The 13,924-nt window shown below is 35.7% G+C and overlaps 1 protein-coding gene across 1 annotated transcript; it reads right to left on the bottom strand.

Moving 5' to 3' along the window:
- Positions 1 to 2,715: 2,715 nt before the first annotated feature.
- LOC120484906 (galactose-specific lectin nattectin) lies at positions 2,716 to 9,549 on the bottom strand. The gene is made up of 7 exons (XM_089127417.1): positions 9,444 to 9,549; positions 9,297 to 9,370; positions 9,118 to 9,153; positions 5,707 to 5,786; positions 4,990 to 5,124; positions 2,883 to 2,994; positions 2,716 to 2,774 (listed from the first exon to the last, which is right to left on the bottom strand). The coding sequence occupies exons 2-7, from the start codon at positions 9,352 to 9,354 to the stop codon at positions 2,716 to 2,718; spliced, it is 480 nt and encodes a 159-aa protein (XP_088983543.1). The 5' UTR covers positions 9,355 to 9,370; positions 9,444 to 9,549.
- Between the last annotated feature and the right edge of the window lie 4,375 nt (positions 9,550 to 13,924).

The following is a 13,924-nucleotide window of genomic DNA, read 5'->3' as shown; positions in this document are numbered from 1 at the left end:
AATATTATATGGTGTTAATATATTACAATATATTGAATACTACATAAGGAATATATATGAAAATATGAATAATACATATTTTTTCATATATTTACTAATATATAATTTTATATTCAGTAATACACTTCATAATATGGGATTAAAGTTATTCTTTGCTACTAGAGTCTGTGATGGATTTCCGTCAATATCAGCATACAGGGGAAAAATATATTTCAAAATATACAAAAAAAATAGCCAAAAAATATATTTGCTCAAATATATTTCAAAATATATTTACATAAATATATTTTCTACAAATACTTTTTGGGCCATTTTTTATATTTATTTATTTATTTATTTATTTATTTATTTATTTATTTATTTATTTATTTATTTATTTTTAAAACATATAGAAATATATTTTGCCCTGCATATATTTCAGTCCTAAAAAAAATACATTCACAATGTCACATTTGAATAAAATCTGTATTTGCTGTAAATATATAACAACAAATAGCTTTTTTTTTTTCAAGCAGTCTCAGTTCCCCCAGCTTGGAATTCACTGCAAAAGCTCCTCTGGACAAATTGGGAAACCTCTTCTAATATATATATATATATATATATATATATATATATATATATATGTATATTTTGTAAGGGTTAGCACCCTAAAATTAAAATTCTGTCATTAATTACTCACGCTCATGTTGTTAACCCTGTTAAGACTCTCGTTCATCTTCTAAACACAACTGAAAATCCTCAAACTAGATTTGATTGGTTTAAAATGACTATTGAACTCAGTGATATTGACTTATGGCTTCCCCTTTATTTGTTTTAGACCTGATGGGTTTAGACCTGAGTTTATTTTATAGCAATAGGTAGACAAACAGAAATATGGCCAACACAAGGGAGAGAAAAGCACAGGACACAGACACGAGATGATCATAGGAGAGATAGGTCTTTACAGATATAGGTCTTTATAGCTCAACTTTGTTGAGCAAGGATTTGAGAGTGGAAATCATCAGGGACATGTATCTTAACCACATGAGGGAACACCACATGAGTGTGAAAAACAAGTTGAAGAAGAAAGTATTGGTCCTGTCAATCCAATCCCTCTTGAACACCCCGATAAATAGTTATGGGTGGATGGATCCTGTTATTATGTTGATTGAAAATGACACACTGGATGGGCTGTAGTGGAAGCTGATGGAACTGTTGTGAAGAAAGCTCTTTCTGGACAATTTTCAGCACAAGTAGCTGAGCTCATAGCACTTACGGAAGCTTTTGAACTGTCTATCGGAAGGAGATCGAGTCAACATCTATACGGAGAGTCGTTATGCTTTTGGTGTGGTCCATGACTACTTTGCCCTGAGTAAAAGACGTGGACTTATCACCAGCAGTGGGAGCGAAATACAACATGCTTCCATAATTCGTCGCTTGATTGCAGCATGCCCCTTACCCAGAGAAGCAGCCGTGATCAATGTAAAAATCACATCAATCTGACGACATGACATCATGACTTTTGCGTAAACATACACGCCACTTTCGAGTCAGGTGGCGTGTTATCTCTACGCATTTTGAGCTATCCGCGTGTATGTCAACGCCATTAACGTCCGCGTCATTCCGCGTGTCTGTACACGCAGTCAAATCTCCAGTCTTAAATGCCATTAACCCCAGTGACGGTTAAGTTTAGGGATGGGGTTGAGGTAAGTCATATCTTTTTTTTTTTCCTAGGATGGTAAGGGAACAGTCATAAATGCCATTAACCCCAGTGACGGTTAGGTTTAGGGACGGGGTTGAGGTAAGTCATATATTTATATAACGTTAAGTCAACGGCGTTCATAAACACGCTGAAAGGCAATTGTGCATCTTGATAGCACGCCAAAAATGGAAATACGAATTGGCGTGTCATACACACGCTACTTCATGAGATCAGTCTGAATCTGACAAGTCCAAAGAAAGTCAAGGAAACACGGCAGCGTCTACAAAAGCAGCTCTACTTCCTCTTACTCCTGTTACCTTGGTAAATGAAAACAGCAAAGATAATCCTGAGCTCCATCTTCTGTCATATCAAATGGAGACAGATGAAGAGAAAGAACAATGGACAAAAGCAGGGGCAAAAGAAGATGATCAAGGTATCTGGTACATTTTACATTTATAAAACCTTAAAGATTAAGAGGTGTTTTTTGGCAACCAATCACGTCATGCCTCTTGTATTTTTCATATGCTGCATTCACAGATCTTTCACTAGTTAGGATTTACCATGATCACCATCTTTCATGGGCTACAGAATTGGGGAAAGTTAAAGCATATGAAAAAATGTCATCTAGACTACTTTGTTTTGGCGAAAGTAGGGTAAATATATGAGGGGCTTAAATATATATACATTTTTCAAATTATAACGTGACTGGTTTCTTTTTTTTTTGGGGGGGGGGGGGGTATTCTTGCAATCTCTATGTTTTTTGTTTTTGTTTTTTACTGTTGGTTTACAATTTTACATTTTAGGATGCCACATTACTTATTCCAACTTGTGTTAGTGAAAAAAAGAGAGAGACTGTGGAGTGATACCCAAATTATGAAATGGTTTAACCGAGTCATTAACTTATCCACACACAAAAAAACAATCAAACAAACAAAAATTAGCCTTCTTTAACACATTTATTATCTCCACTGAACATTTCTAAAGGAAAGTAAATGAGTTAAAGTATTTCTTCTATTGATTTTCCACATGCTGGTTCAGTTCACACACACAAACGGCTTCTTTACAGAACATGTATCATCGTTCCAGTTGCCATCTGTTGCAAGATAGAACAAAAGATTCGTTTTTATCATTTGTGTATTATAAAACATGTATTTATTTAGTTTATTTGGATAGTTTATGAGCATTGACAGAAGTTACTTACTGCCATAGTTCATCTCAAGGCAGTGCTCTGTTCCAAAACCATTACTGGGATTTCCAGTATACCATATTTGAAAGTTCATTTTGGTTCCATCACTCCAGAGCCAAACTCCCTCCTGTGAACAGAAGAGAAAAAGGACATTGGCCCTCATTTATCAATCTTGCGTAGAAACGGGTGTATATTTTGGCGTAAGATTATGCTTACACTCCTCTCACCACCTGATTTATGAAGCTGTGTGTACCTTTGAAATCTAGGTGTACGCAATGCCTGCCCTTTATAAATCCCGTGGCCGAAAACAATCATCATTAGAATAACACGCCCCTAAATATTCAAGTCTCCGCTCCCCCCACGCCCTCATTTTACGCCATGGACACACGGAAGACGGCAAAGAAGAGAAACTTCTCCGACGTGGTGGAGCCGAAATGACCTATCACAATGCATTATTTCACAGCACGTCTTTTTAATTAGCATTCAATTTCGAATCATGTCACATCTATTGGGGTGTACAATAGTGATGACGATGTGATGTGGAGTACCATTCATTCATATTTATTGCTCAATCACAGCAACACTTTATGTGATGGGAATAGATCTAAATACTTCAAAAACATCTCACGATTAGTTAATCTCGATAGCTGTAATAGTAAAAACCTATAATAGCTGTAGTAAAATTATTCGAGACAGTCACATGTCATACATAGCTATTTCATATGCAAGCATGTCAGCCAATCACAGCAGAGGCCAGTTACACACAGTAGACACGCCCCTTCAAACAGAGTGGTCAAAGCAGAGGCTAAAATCAGGCTAGGAAAAATGCCTTTTATTTCTAAATTATGACTATTTTTGATCTAAAAAAAACATACTAACATTATAAGGGCAACCCAGGAAACATTATAAAATAATTTTAAAAAACAGTATAGGGCACCTTTAACTCTCTCCTTAAACACATGTGTCTCTGTCTACATCCACTTATGCACATGCTCCTCCCCTCTTGCCTATGGCAAGTCCCAAAGGACAGAATGTGTTACACACGCATAAACAGAACATTCCTGTAGCCTGTTCTCTGTAATCTGTTACATAAATAATTGCATGACAATTTGTAATATTCATATAATCATTAGTATGATTTTTTTTATTAATGACGCTTCTTGTTATTTAGAAGAAGAATGTTATTATTATTTGTATTAGTATTATTATTTAAAATATATATTTATTGTTATTATGATTAATTATTATTTTGTCAGTCTGAATTATTTTTTGGTCATTGAAAGCCTTTCATTACTGAACCCAGTCCGTGCGCACCTGCCGGGCCTAATCCTGAAATGTCAGGGTAAAGCACACAGGCTCGCAACTGAAGGAATAATATGCTTACAAATCAAATGCTTTGATAAAGTCACACAAATTACATTGAAAAAACATTGAAATCCATATTGCACAAAAATAAACACTGAAGTTTATAATTACTGTTTTTTGTTTGTTTGTTTTTTTTTGTTGTTTTACAGTGGGTCTAATATATCATATCTCTTAGTTTGTCAGTGCGTTTTGTGGTGTTAGGAATTTTTCTGCGCATTTCCGCACTAACTCAAAACGTGCTTACACCACCTCCTGAGCTGGTGTAGGATTTGAGCGTGCCGTACGCCAAAGTCCATATTGATAAATCTCAAACTCACCGTGGTTTTGGGTGTACGCTGGAAATTTGGTGTAAGCACTTTTGATAAATTAGGCCCAATGTGTTTATGTCCACAGCTCACAAAGCTTAATGTTATCTTTATTCATCTAAAAGATGATTCCTCATGAACCCTAACCCATTCTCCACTTTAAATATGTCAGAAATCTAAACAAATGATTTCACAAACAGTATCAGTGAGTATCAGTGAAGAATGTCTTACAAATGCTTAAGACTTTGCTAAATTTCTCATTTATCTCTATCAGCCATCTATTTCACATCAAATTTCACAATAGAAACACTTGAGTATGACATCATCATAGTGAGTAGTGTCTATCACATTGAGGACCAAAAAACATAAATGATAAACACATCTATCTTTTTGCATTTTGAAAAATGTTTTTGATAAAAAAAATGTAAAAAATAAATAAAATGATTGCATACATGAACAGCATCATTTCCTCCAATCCAGGCACGAGTTGAGCTCGCAGTTTCGTATCTAACCAGGTTCTGGATAAGCATGTACTCATCATGGCTGTGCACAGAAGCAAGGTTCGCATCATAGTCCAAGCAAAATTTCTGTGGAGGCGGAGACATGAACAAACACCGCTATTTATATACACACACACACACACATACATATGTATATACAAAGTATATATATATATATATATATATATATATGGTTATATTTAAAATATTTTTTCCAATATCAGTGACATGCCTTCAAATGTATTATTTTACACATGAAGTCTAAAATCTGCCTTTAGAGGTGGGACTAAAAGGTTCTGCTTTTACTGTATTAGCTATAACTAATCCTGATAACTTAAAACTAATGTAACTAGTAATAAGTGATCTTAACACACAACTCTCATGATAACATGAAATGTGTTGTGCCTGTATTTTCCTAAAACTTCATTGTAATTTTTTTACTGCTATTATACTTATTATATTATATATTATACTTATACTATTTTTAAACTGAGGAACAATTTTCAATTATGTTCCTGTGATAATTGACAGGTGTCACAGATGTTTACAGAGCTGTAGTTTGAAAAAGTCCATATTGTTAGAAGCACTATATAAATGAAGGTGACTTGACTTGAGTTGTATTTAACCAAGAATATTTTTGTGTCATATTAGAAGCTGAATGCATCATACCTCTGCATCAATCCACGTTTGAGCGTTATTGAAAAACTTGAAGCATCTGCACTCAAAGGCATACCACCCGTCCAGACAGGCTGTTAAATGGAAGGAACATTTGTGTGTTATTTTTATTTTTTTTATTTATTTTTTATACCATTAATGACCTTTCATGTAATTAAATTAATAACTTTCATTTAAGGACACAGTATGTAACTTTTGTCCCTTTACCGGTTAAAAATAAAAAGGCATGCAACATTTTGGTCTTGCTTTGGCTTTGCATGAAAGCTAAAGGCGACCATTCACAATAAATGCTTTGCAGTGAAATCTGTTAGAGAGAAACATGTGACAGTCTATCTGTTCAATAAAACACCTTACTCATCAGTCGAGTAATAAAAACACCATCACCTCTTCATCGCTTTTACAACATTTCAAATCCCTCAGTTCTCGCCATCTTTGAAAGTTAGAGCGGATGTTACTGTAATTTTATTGTAATATGAGCTCTATCTCGTTCTCTTTTCTCCAGCAGACTCTCCTCCGTTCACTGTTTGATTAAAACGGGTGATTCTCCGGAGGTTGGAGATTTATCTGCTCAATGTCTTTATTGTTCGTTGTGACAACTAACCCTGCCACTAACTAACCAGTGACTACCCTCTGCCACTAACTAACCAGTAACTACCCTGTGCCACTAACTAACCAGTAACTACCCTCTGCCACTAACTTCTACCCTCTGCCACTAACTAACCAGTAACTACCCTCTGCCACTGACTAGTCAAGTCAAGTCACATTTATTTATATAGCGCTTTTTACAATACAGATTGTATCAAAGCAGCTTCACAGTGATAACATGAAAATAATACAACACAGATCAATAATATTGTTGAATATTAAATGTCCCCAAATAAGCAAGGCAAAAGCAAGGCAACCGTGGCAAGGAACCAAAACTCCATCAGGTAACTAACCAGTGACTATCCTCTGCCACTAACTAACCAGTGACTAACGCACGGTTCGTGGTCAAAGTGAATACAGATTGACCTGAAAATGTAGCAATGTCACCATCAGTGTTTCCGCTACATTCATTCTCCCGTGGCGGGTCGCCACCCTTAAAATCCTCGGTTAAAAGCCACGGCTGCAGCTTCTCAGTGACGTCCGATATTCTGCATAGTATTATGTTATTTTGTTATTTAAGCCCCACTAAAGGCATAAAAAACTTTGTAAAGCACAATCAAGTTTTCACCCTATATTCCAAGACTTCTAAAGTCATTGCATAATGTGTAATTTTAGTCGCTAAGTTAAAGTTAACGGAAAGTCATCTCGCCTCAGTCATTCTCCATTCAGCATTCACACAGCGCGTCGCGTTCGTTTGCGACACGACGAAACTCTCTTCAAGGTCAATATTCCCATTATTATACTTTATTTTGTAGATAAAGCATAGAGGTCTATGGTTTGCATAAAATGACTATCTTGCTGGAGTGGAGTTTATTGCCCTTTCTAAATCACATTCCCTTCTCCCGGGTGTGTGTGAGATTACAGCATGGAGTCGAGAGAGTGCTATTGTTCTTCATGCGCACTGAAATTTAAAGCTGTTAAAAGAAAAGGCTCAAAAAACTGTTGCATATAGAATACACTAAGCATTAGTGCTGCACGATTAATCATATCGCAATCGTAATAGCGATCTCAAACCTATGCAATTATATAACGCAAAATGCCGCGATTTTATATGAAATAAACAAAGTAGGGCTATTAACGCAGCATCTCTTCTTTTTTGTCATCCTTTGACTAGTGTTACACGATCCCGCTCTTGTTCGAGCAAATGCCTTTTTGCATTTTGCACGACAAGAAGTGAAAAGCTGCCTGTGAATGCCCTGAGACGCGCGCCATGATGCGCATGCTGACCACGTGCCAGAATACAGTTCTCTTTCGTTTTGTCGAGTATTTTCATAACATAAGAAAAGTCTATGGATGAAAAGAGTTGTGCTATGAGGCGCATGTGAGATCCGCGTCTCGGCAACGGGTGCTCTTAAAGGGCCAGCAGCGAATAAAGCGTTCTGTCAGTCAAGTTAAAAGAACAAAGGGAAATTATAAAATTACTCACTGATCTTGACTAAAGAACTTTTGTAGCTTAAATAAGGATTATTCTATATATAATTTATAATTCATGCAGCGCAGACTGTTTGATAACTTTATTCAATTTCTGTATCCTACCTGTTAAGACAGGATGAGCACAGGTAAATATGGCATTTATTATGGGTTTATGTGGGGATTGTTTGAAGTTCACTTCATTTAAAAGCTGTTATATTTTTTTAAGCCTAATAATTTTTTTTTAAGTTGATAGCTTTCAATTGTAATGATGGAATCACTGTAATGTTGGTTTGGTTGATGGTTTATTGATCATTATAGGTGTTATCAATCATTTAGTTGTTGTTTTTAGTTTGAGTTGAGAAATAAACATTAATCTGTGTGTGCATTTTACTTTAGAACCAAGCAAGTTGGACTCATGAAACCATTTTATTATATCGGAGTCGCAAATCGCAATTGCAATATTGGCTCAATAATGGCAATATGACATTTTCCCCAAATCGTCCAGCCCTACTAAGCATATTATAGATATAATCCCTTCGCTATGTTCTTTTCAATGTGAAGCATTGCGTGCTGTGAGGAAACACTGCACCATAAATGTATTTATGTATTTACTACTGTTTTTCACAGTTATCTTTTATACTTTAAGATCGGGGTTAAGCAAGGAAAACTAGAATTTACCTCAACAAGGACATAATAATGAACGACACTCGTTGTGGAGGTGGAAAAACAAGTTCTTATGCAAGATTTATAGTATTAAATGCAAAAGAAAAGGCATTAGAGTCTGCTGTTTTTGACAATTTTAAATGATTTTAATATAAGCGTGCTACTCCTATCGCACCGCAACACGCACCGCATACACTGCACACGGAGTATATGTGAAACGGGCGTAACAGCTGACTACCCTCTGCCACTCTCACATCATACACACAGTCAATGCAGGGGAGCAACTTCCCTCTATTTACAGATGTCAAAACACACACACAGACGGACGAGTGATGTATGCAATTTCCCCTCAAAACCATCCCAACAGACAGGTCTAAAATATAAACCCTTATAACAGGCTTACCGGAGTAAATATATTTAAATTTTTTTTAACAAAGAAACATCACGATTTGAGGAGATTTAAGATTTTGCACTCTTCCCAGTCACTGTAAGTATTTTTGTTTTCACATTAATTATGCAAACCTGTTTTTCAGTCAAATTTGCTTGTTTCCGAGATGCTCTTTAGAAATTTTTAAAAGCATGCAGGAGAACATGATCATCAGGTATCACACACACTCGTTAACATAGAGAAATGCAAAGGTTTTAGACTTTTGGACTGTACTAAGAGAAGAAGAGAAACCTTACCAGCACAACGTTCATTTACAACAGGATCAATTTCCTCTTAAAGAGAAAGAAATACTGCATTATTGAAACAGAAGTGCTACTGATAATGTATTAGATCATTCTTCTGATTAGTCATTACACAGTCCCAGCTCTGCTAATGTATAGTTCATGTTAAAACAACAGTTATGATGTGAAATTACCTGAAGCAGTCAAAGCTACGAGAAGACAGAGAGACAGGTAGACAGTCCAGGCCGCCATTGTTTCTCAAAGAACACTGAAACAGAACAATACATATATTAATATTACAAAGGTTAAATGGTTCAGTGATGCATTTTCATGACACGAACCTGTTCAGTAGATTCAGTATTGTATTGTGCAGCCCTGGTTTATCTTTATATACTGGAGGAGAGTAAGTTTATCATCATCAGCACCTGCTCATGTTCTCACATCCTGGTCAAATATGGCTTTTTTATAGTTTGTTTTCTATAGTTTGTACTTGACCCACTTCTACACAGCAAAATCTCACGTGTTAATTCAACTCTGCTCAGGGCACACATAGTGCCACACTACAGAGTGTTATAGTAACACTGAAGTTAAAGTTAATGAGATAATTAAGAGATTAATTAAGTGATGATTGATCATTTGTAGTGACACCTGATGATAATGAACAGAATCACTGAAGGACAGAGGAACAACAAGAACAGAAAAAAGGAAAACAGGGTATTTCGGTAATGACCCTTGGAATTCATATAGCATATTATCACTTATTAGGCCTATATTAATTTATAGAATAGCAAAGTATGCCTGATCAATGAATATACCACATATTCTAGATATATGAAGGCTATCATGATCATTTTGCCAACAATGAACCATGGATTTATTTAGTTTATAAATTTTTTATAAAATTAATCACCCGATCAGCATGGCTATCTGTTTTCTCCTAAATAAAAGCTCAAGGGTTCATTTTAAGTCTAGAAATAGGACAAAAGTATTTTAAATTTTTCTATATTATAGTGTAATGTTGATTAAAATATACTTTTGAAATATTCATTTTCATTTATATAGTAGCCTACATAGGCTATATGGATTTTACGTCATAGCAATAATTATATAAATCATTATTACATTATTATAATAATTATTTGGCATCCAAAAACACCATTGATAATGTCATGCAGACTGAGACTCTCACAACTAAAAAGATGTTTTGAGCCCTCTTTATTGTCCTGGTACAAATCAATGCTTTATCTTTGTTTAACGAGCAGTTCATGGGTTGAAGCTCTTAATTTTGATCTGATCTGATGCATTTAACCTTAAAATGTAAAAAAAAAAAATTCTTGCGGGGGAGCATTCAGTAAAACATAAGATTATCTTTCTGTCTGAGTGAAGCCCCGTTCACACTACATGCGATTTTATCGCTGCAGGTCGCCAGTGGCTGCGCTGGAGGGCGTTCCCCACTTCTGGTTGCCATTCAGTGACATCAGTGACATTCACTGATGTTACTCTATGTTAGACAACAATACGTTTTATTGCCTCTACAAACAAATATTTTGTAAGGAAAAGTCTAAATATAAATGGAATCAGTACATAAAATGCATAATATTAAAGATGAACGAGAAACAGTGAGTGCTCTTTGCCATCACAGCTATTTAACTGCAGCAAACGGGCAAATATCAGTCTATCTGGGTTCCCTGAAACCATTCAGTCACGGAGTCAGTACGATGAACACCATTGTATGTACACGGAGATATATCATCAATTATAGGACAGTTTCTGACTGCTAAAACGAGCTTCTCGTCCAACTTGCCTCGGTCAGACTCAGCACTGAAGAGTGACGCGCTCCACTGACTTCACTCCTATTGGTTGTCGCTCGAGAAAATCGCCCTTCATTTGCATAAAGTTAAACATTTCTCAACTTTGTCGCGTCCCTGGACACGCCCCACCGGTCGCCAACGGTCGATGTCGCGCGTGTCCCCGGAAGTCGCCCGCTCACCATTGAAATGAATGGTATCGCGTCGCTTGGTCGCGTGTAGTGTGAACGGGGCTTGAGACTGGAAAATCCGTAGTGGACGAAATCGGAGTGATAACAGAACGCTTAGAGTGCAGAGAGGAATGTGCTCTGACTCCAGTCCTGGTTTTGCGTCCGCGCCGTTAGAAAATCAAGCTCGCAGGCAAGATCGCTCTAGATTAGAGGATATTTTAACTAATTTGCGGTAAAACTACTCGACCACGAGTGGAGTGGCTCAACTGGTGAGGTCTTCATTCATAGTCTGTCTGAGACATATTAGAAGATGTGTCTGTCATGGATTTACACTGAACTGATTCTCAAAAATACGGAACAAAGTGCGTTCAATACGGAACAAGACTTTTATGTGACAAATACAGAACGATTCCGTATTGTACGGAACGGTTGGCAACCCTACTTATGGTTTTATTAGACCAAAGGTTCATTTTGCGCCGGAGTTCTCCTTTAATGCAGAGTTTACACTGAATGATTCTAGCCCAGATTTGCACTCGCCGACAGGTTTTGTGGAATCGCAGACAAATGCCGCAAATCACAGGCAAATCGGTGCTCATATACGCGAGTGACAATCACGCAGTGTGAATTATCAAAGACGCGATCTGAGAGAACAGTGATGTGGCATGGTAAAGATTCATAATCATGCGGTGTAAATGTGTTCTGACAGAAAACTACATTAACAAAGACCGACAGCCACATAGTTATAGATCAGTATTTTAAGAGATATATTTACAATTATTTCAAAAAGAAACAAAGCTCAAACATTTTGTAGCAGCAACAGCAGCACATTTTAAAATTATTTAATAATTCTCTTTGCAGAACACACAATCCCCGCTCGCGTCTCCCCAACCATTTCCTCCTGCATAATCTGCTTTTATTTTTATCCTTTTCGCTGCAAATCATCTCACAGAGAATTTGGATCTCAAATCTTCTTGCAGCCTATCAGTTTTAATAACAATTTCAGTCTCGCGTGAGAACTCCCGCGGGCATGATCTTCCGTAATTTCCTTATCACTTTTCGTGTGTGTTTGCTTCTGAAACGTAGTTTGTGGACAAGAAGCAGAAGTTGTCTGCGATTCTTTCTTTTGTAAAATCATGCAGTGTGAAACCTCCTGTCGCCGATCCAACATGCAGTGCAAACACAGACACACACACACACACACACACATACACACCAGTGACTGAATACCCCAGATAGTCATGCAGTGTGAACACACCAGTGACTGAGTGCTACCCAAAAGAGTTGCGTAGTGTGAAAAGAATAGTGACTCGACTACTTTTAAAACCGGGCATTAGATGAAATCAACAGAAGAGAAAAGAAGACAATAAAACTCTGAAGATCTCAAGTGAGGAGGAATAAACAACTCTACTAACAGCATTACCAGCTTCAGTTTACTTTAGTTTATATATATATATACACACACACACAACTTTCACCCAAACGACATAATTAAAAACAAGTTTTGATTATTATGCACTACCTCATTGATTAATATGCACACAAAAAAAATAAATAAATACGCACCGCTCACGCATGTGGTAGATACCTAATTTCTGTCGCTCTACAAACGTCATCTGGTATAATTGAACCAATTGGCTATGAGCTACGTAAAACCCTGATATGTAGATAATGAAACTATTGTCATATTGTCTTTTATTCCTTCCCGTAAAACACACACACATTTATCATCAGATGCATTTCTTGAGTTCATGCAGTCACTTGATTTTGAAAAATGGGTGGGCAGGCAATATAATACTGTATACTATGGCAAGCCATTTTAACATTTAATCATTTAAACCTACTAGTCTCTATTGCCATTCTACTAGAACTTGTTTTTTAGATACTAGTATCTATTCCATTACTTATTAATGATCTACTAGTGCTTATTTTTTAGATATACTAGTGTTTATTCATTATTTACTAGTACTTATTCATTAGTTACCAGTACTTATTCATTAAATTCTAGTGCCTATTAAATTGCTACTATGGTACTTATTCATTAGATACTAGTACTTGTTAATTAGATACTAGTCCCTATTTATTAGATGCTTGTATCATTTGTAATTGTTAAATATTCTTAGGTGACTAGTTATAACTTTTTTTGTTTTACTAGTTTATGGCAAGGCGTTTTAACATTTAATCATTTTAACCTACTAGTCTCTATTTTCATGCTACTAGTACTTATTTTTTAGATACTAGTATCTAATCAATTACGTATTAGTACTTATTCAATAGCTACTAGTGCTTATTCTTTAGATACTAGTTCTTATTCATTAGATACTAGTCCTTATTTATTGGATACCAGTGCTTATTTATTAGTTACTAGTACTTATTCAATAGATACTAGTACCTATTTATTAGACACTAGTATATTTTGTAATTGTTAACTAATCTTATCTATCTTATCTAATCTAGTCACGACTGCTTTTTTTTACAAGTCTTAAGTTATGACTATTCAGAACAGCCACTGTATAGTTAAAAAATGTTAATAGTAAAATAAAAATTCTTACTAGTAACTTTTGGAATAAATACTAGTATCTAATAAATAGTTACTAGTATCGATTGAATAAGTAGCTACTAGTGTCTAATGAATAAGTACTAGTATGAATAAGTACTAGAATCTAATAATAAGGACTATCTAATGACTACTGGTACCAATTTAATAGGCACTAGAATATAATGAATAAGCACTAGAATCTATAGAAAAGGCCCTATCTAAAAATTAAGTACTAGTAGCATGAAAATAGAGACTAGCAAGTTTAAATGATTAAATGTTAAAACGGCTTGCCATATAATGCTTTATGA

Source organism: Pimephales promelas, chromosome 3, assembly GCF_988280905.1.
Source record: "Pimephales promelas chromosome 3, fPimPro1.hap1.1, whole genome shotgun sequence".
Classification (NCBI taxonomy): domain Eukaryota; kingdom Metazoa; phylum Chordata; class Actinopteri; order Cypriniformes; family Leuciscidae; genus Pimephales; species Pimephales promelas.
This window is presented reverse-complemented; position numbering and strand designations above follow the sequence as displayed.

What these genes read in the sequence shown, in the direction of transcription:
- LOC120484906 (XM_089127417.1), bottom strand. Translation starts at nt 9,354, where the DNA reads ATGGCGGCCTGGACTGTCTACCTGTCTCTCTGTCTTCTCGTAGCTTTG. An exon ending in CGTAGCTTTGACTGCTTCAG is followed by an intron (nt 9,154 to 9,296) that starts GTAATTTCACAT and finishes TTTCTCTTTAAG; the next exon opens with AGGAAATTGATCCTGTTGTA. An exon ending in TGTAAATGAACGTTGTGCTG is followed by an intron (nt 5,787 to 9,117) that starts GTAAGGTTTCTC and finishes TCCATTTAACAG; the next exon opens with CCTGTCTGGACGGGTGGTAT.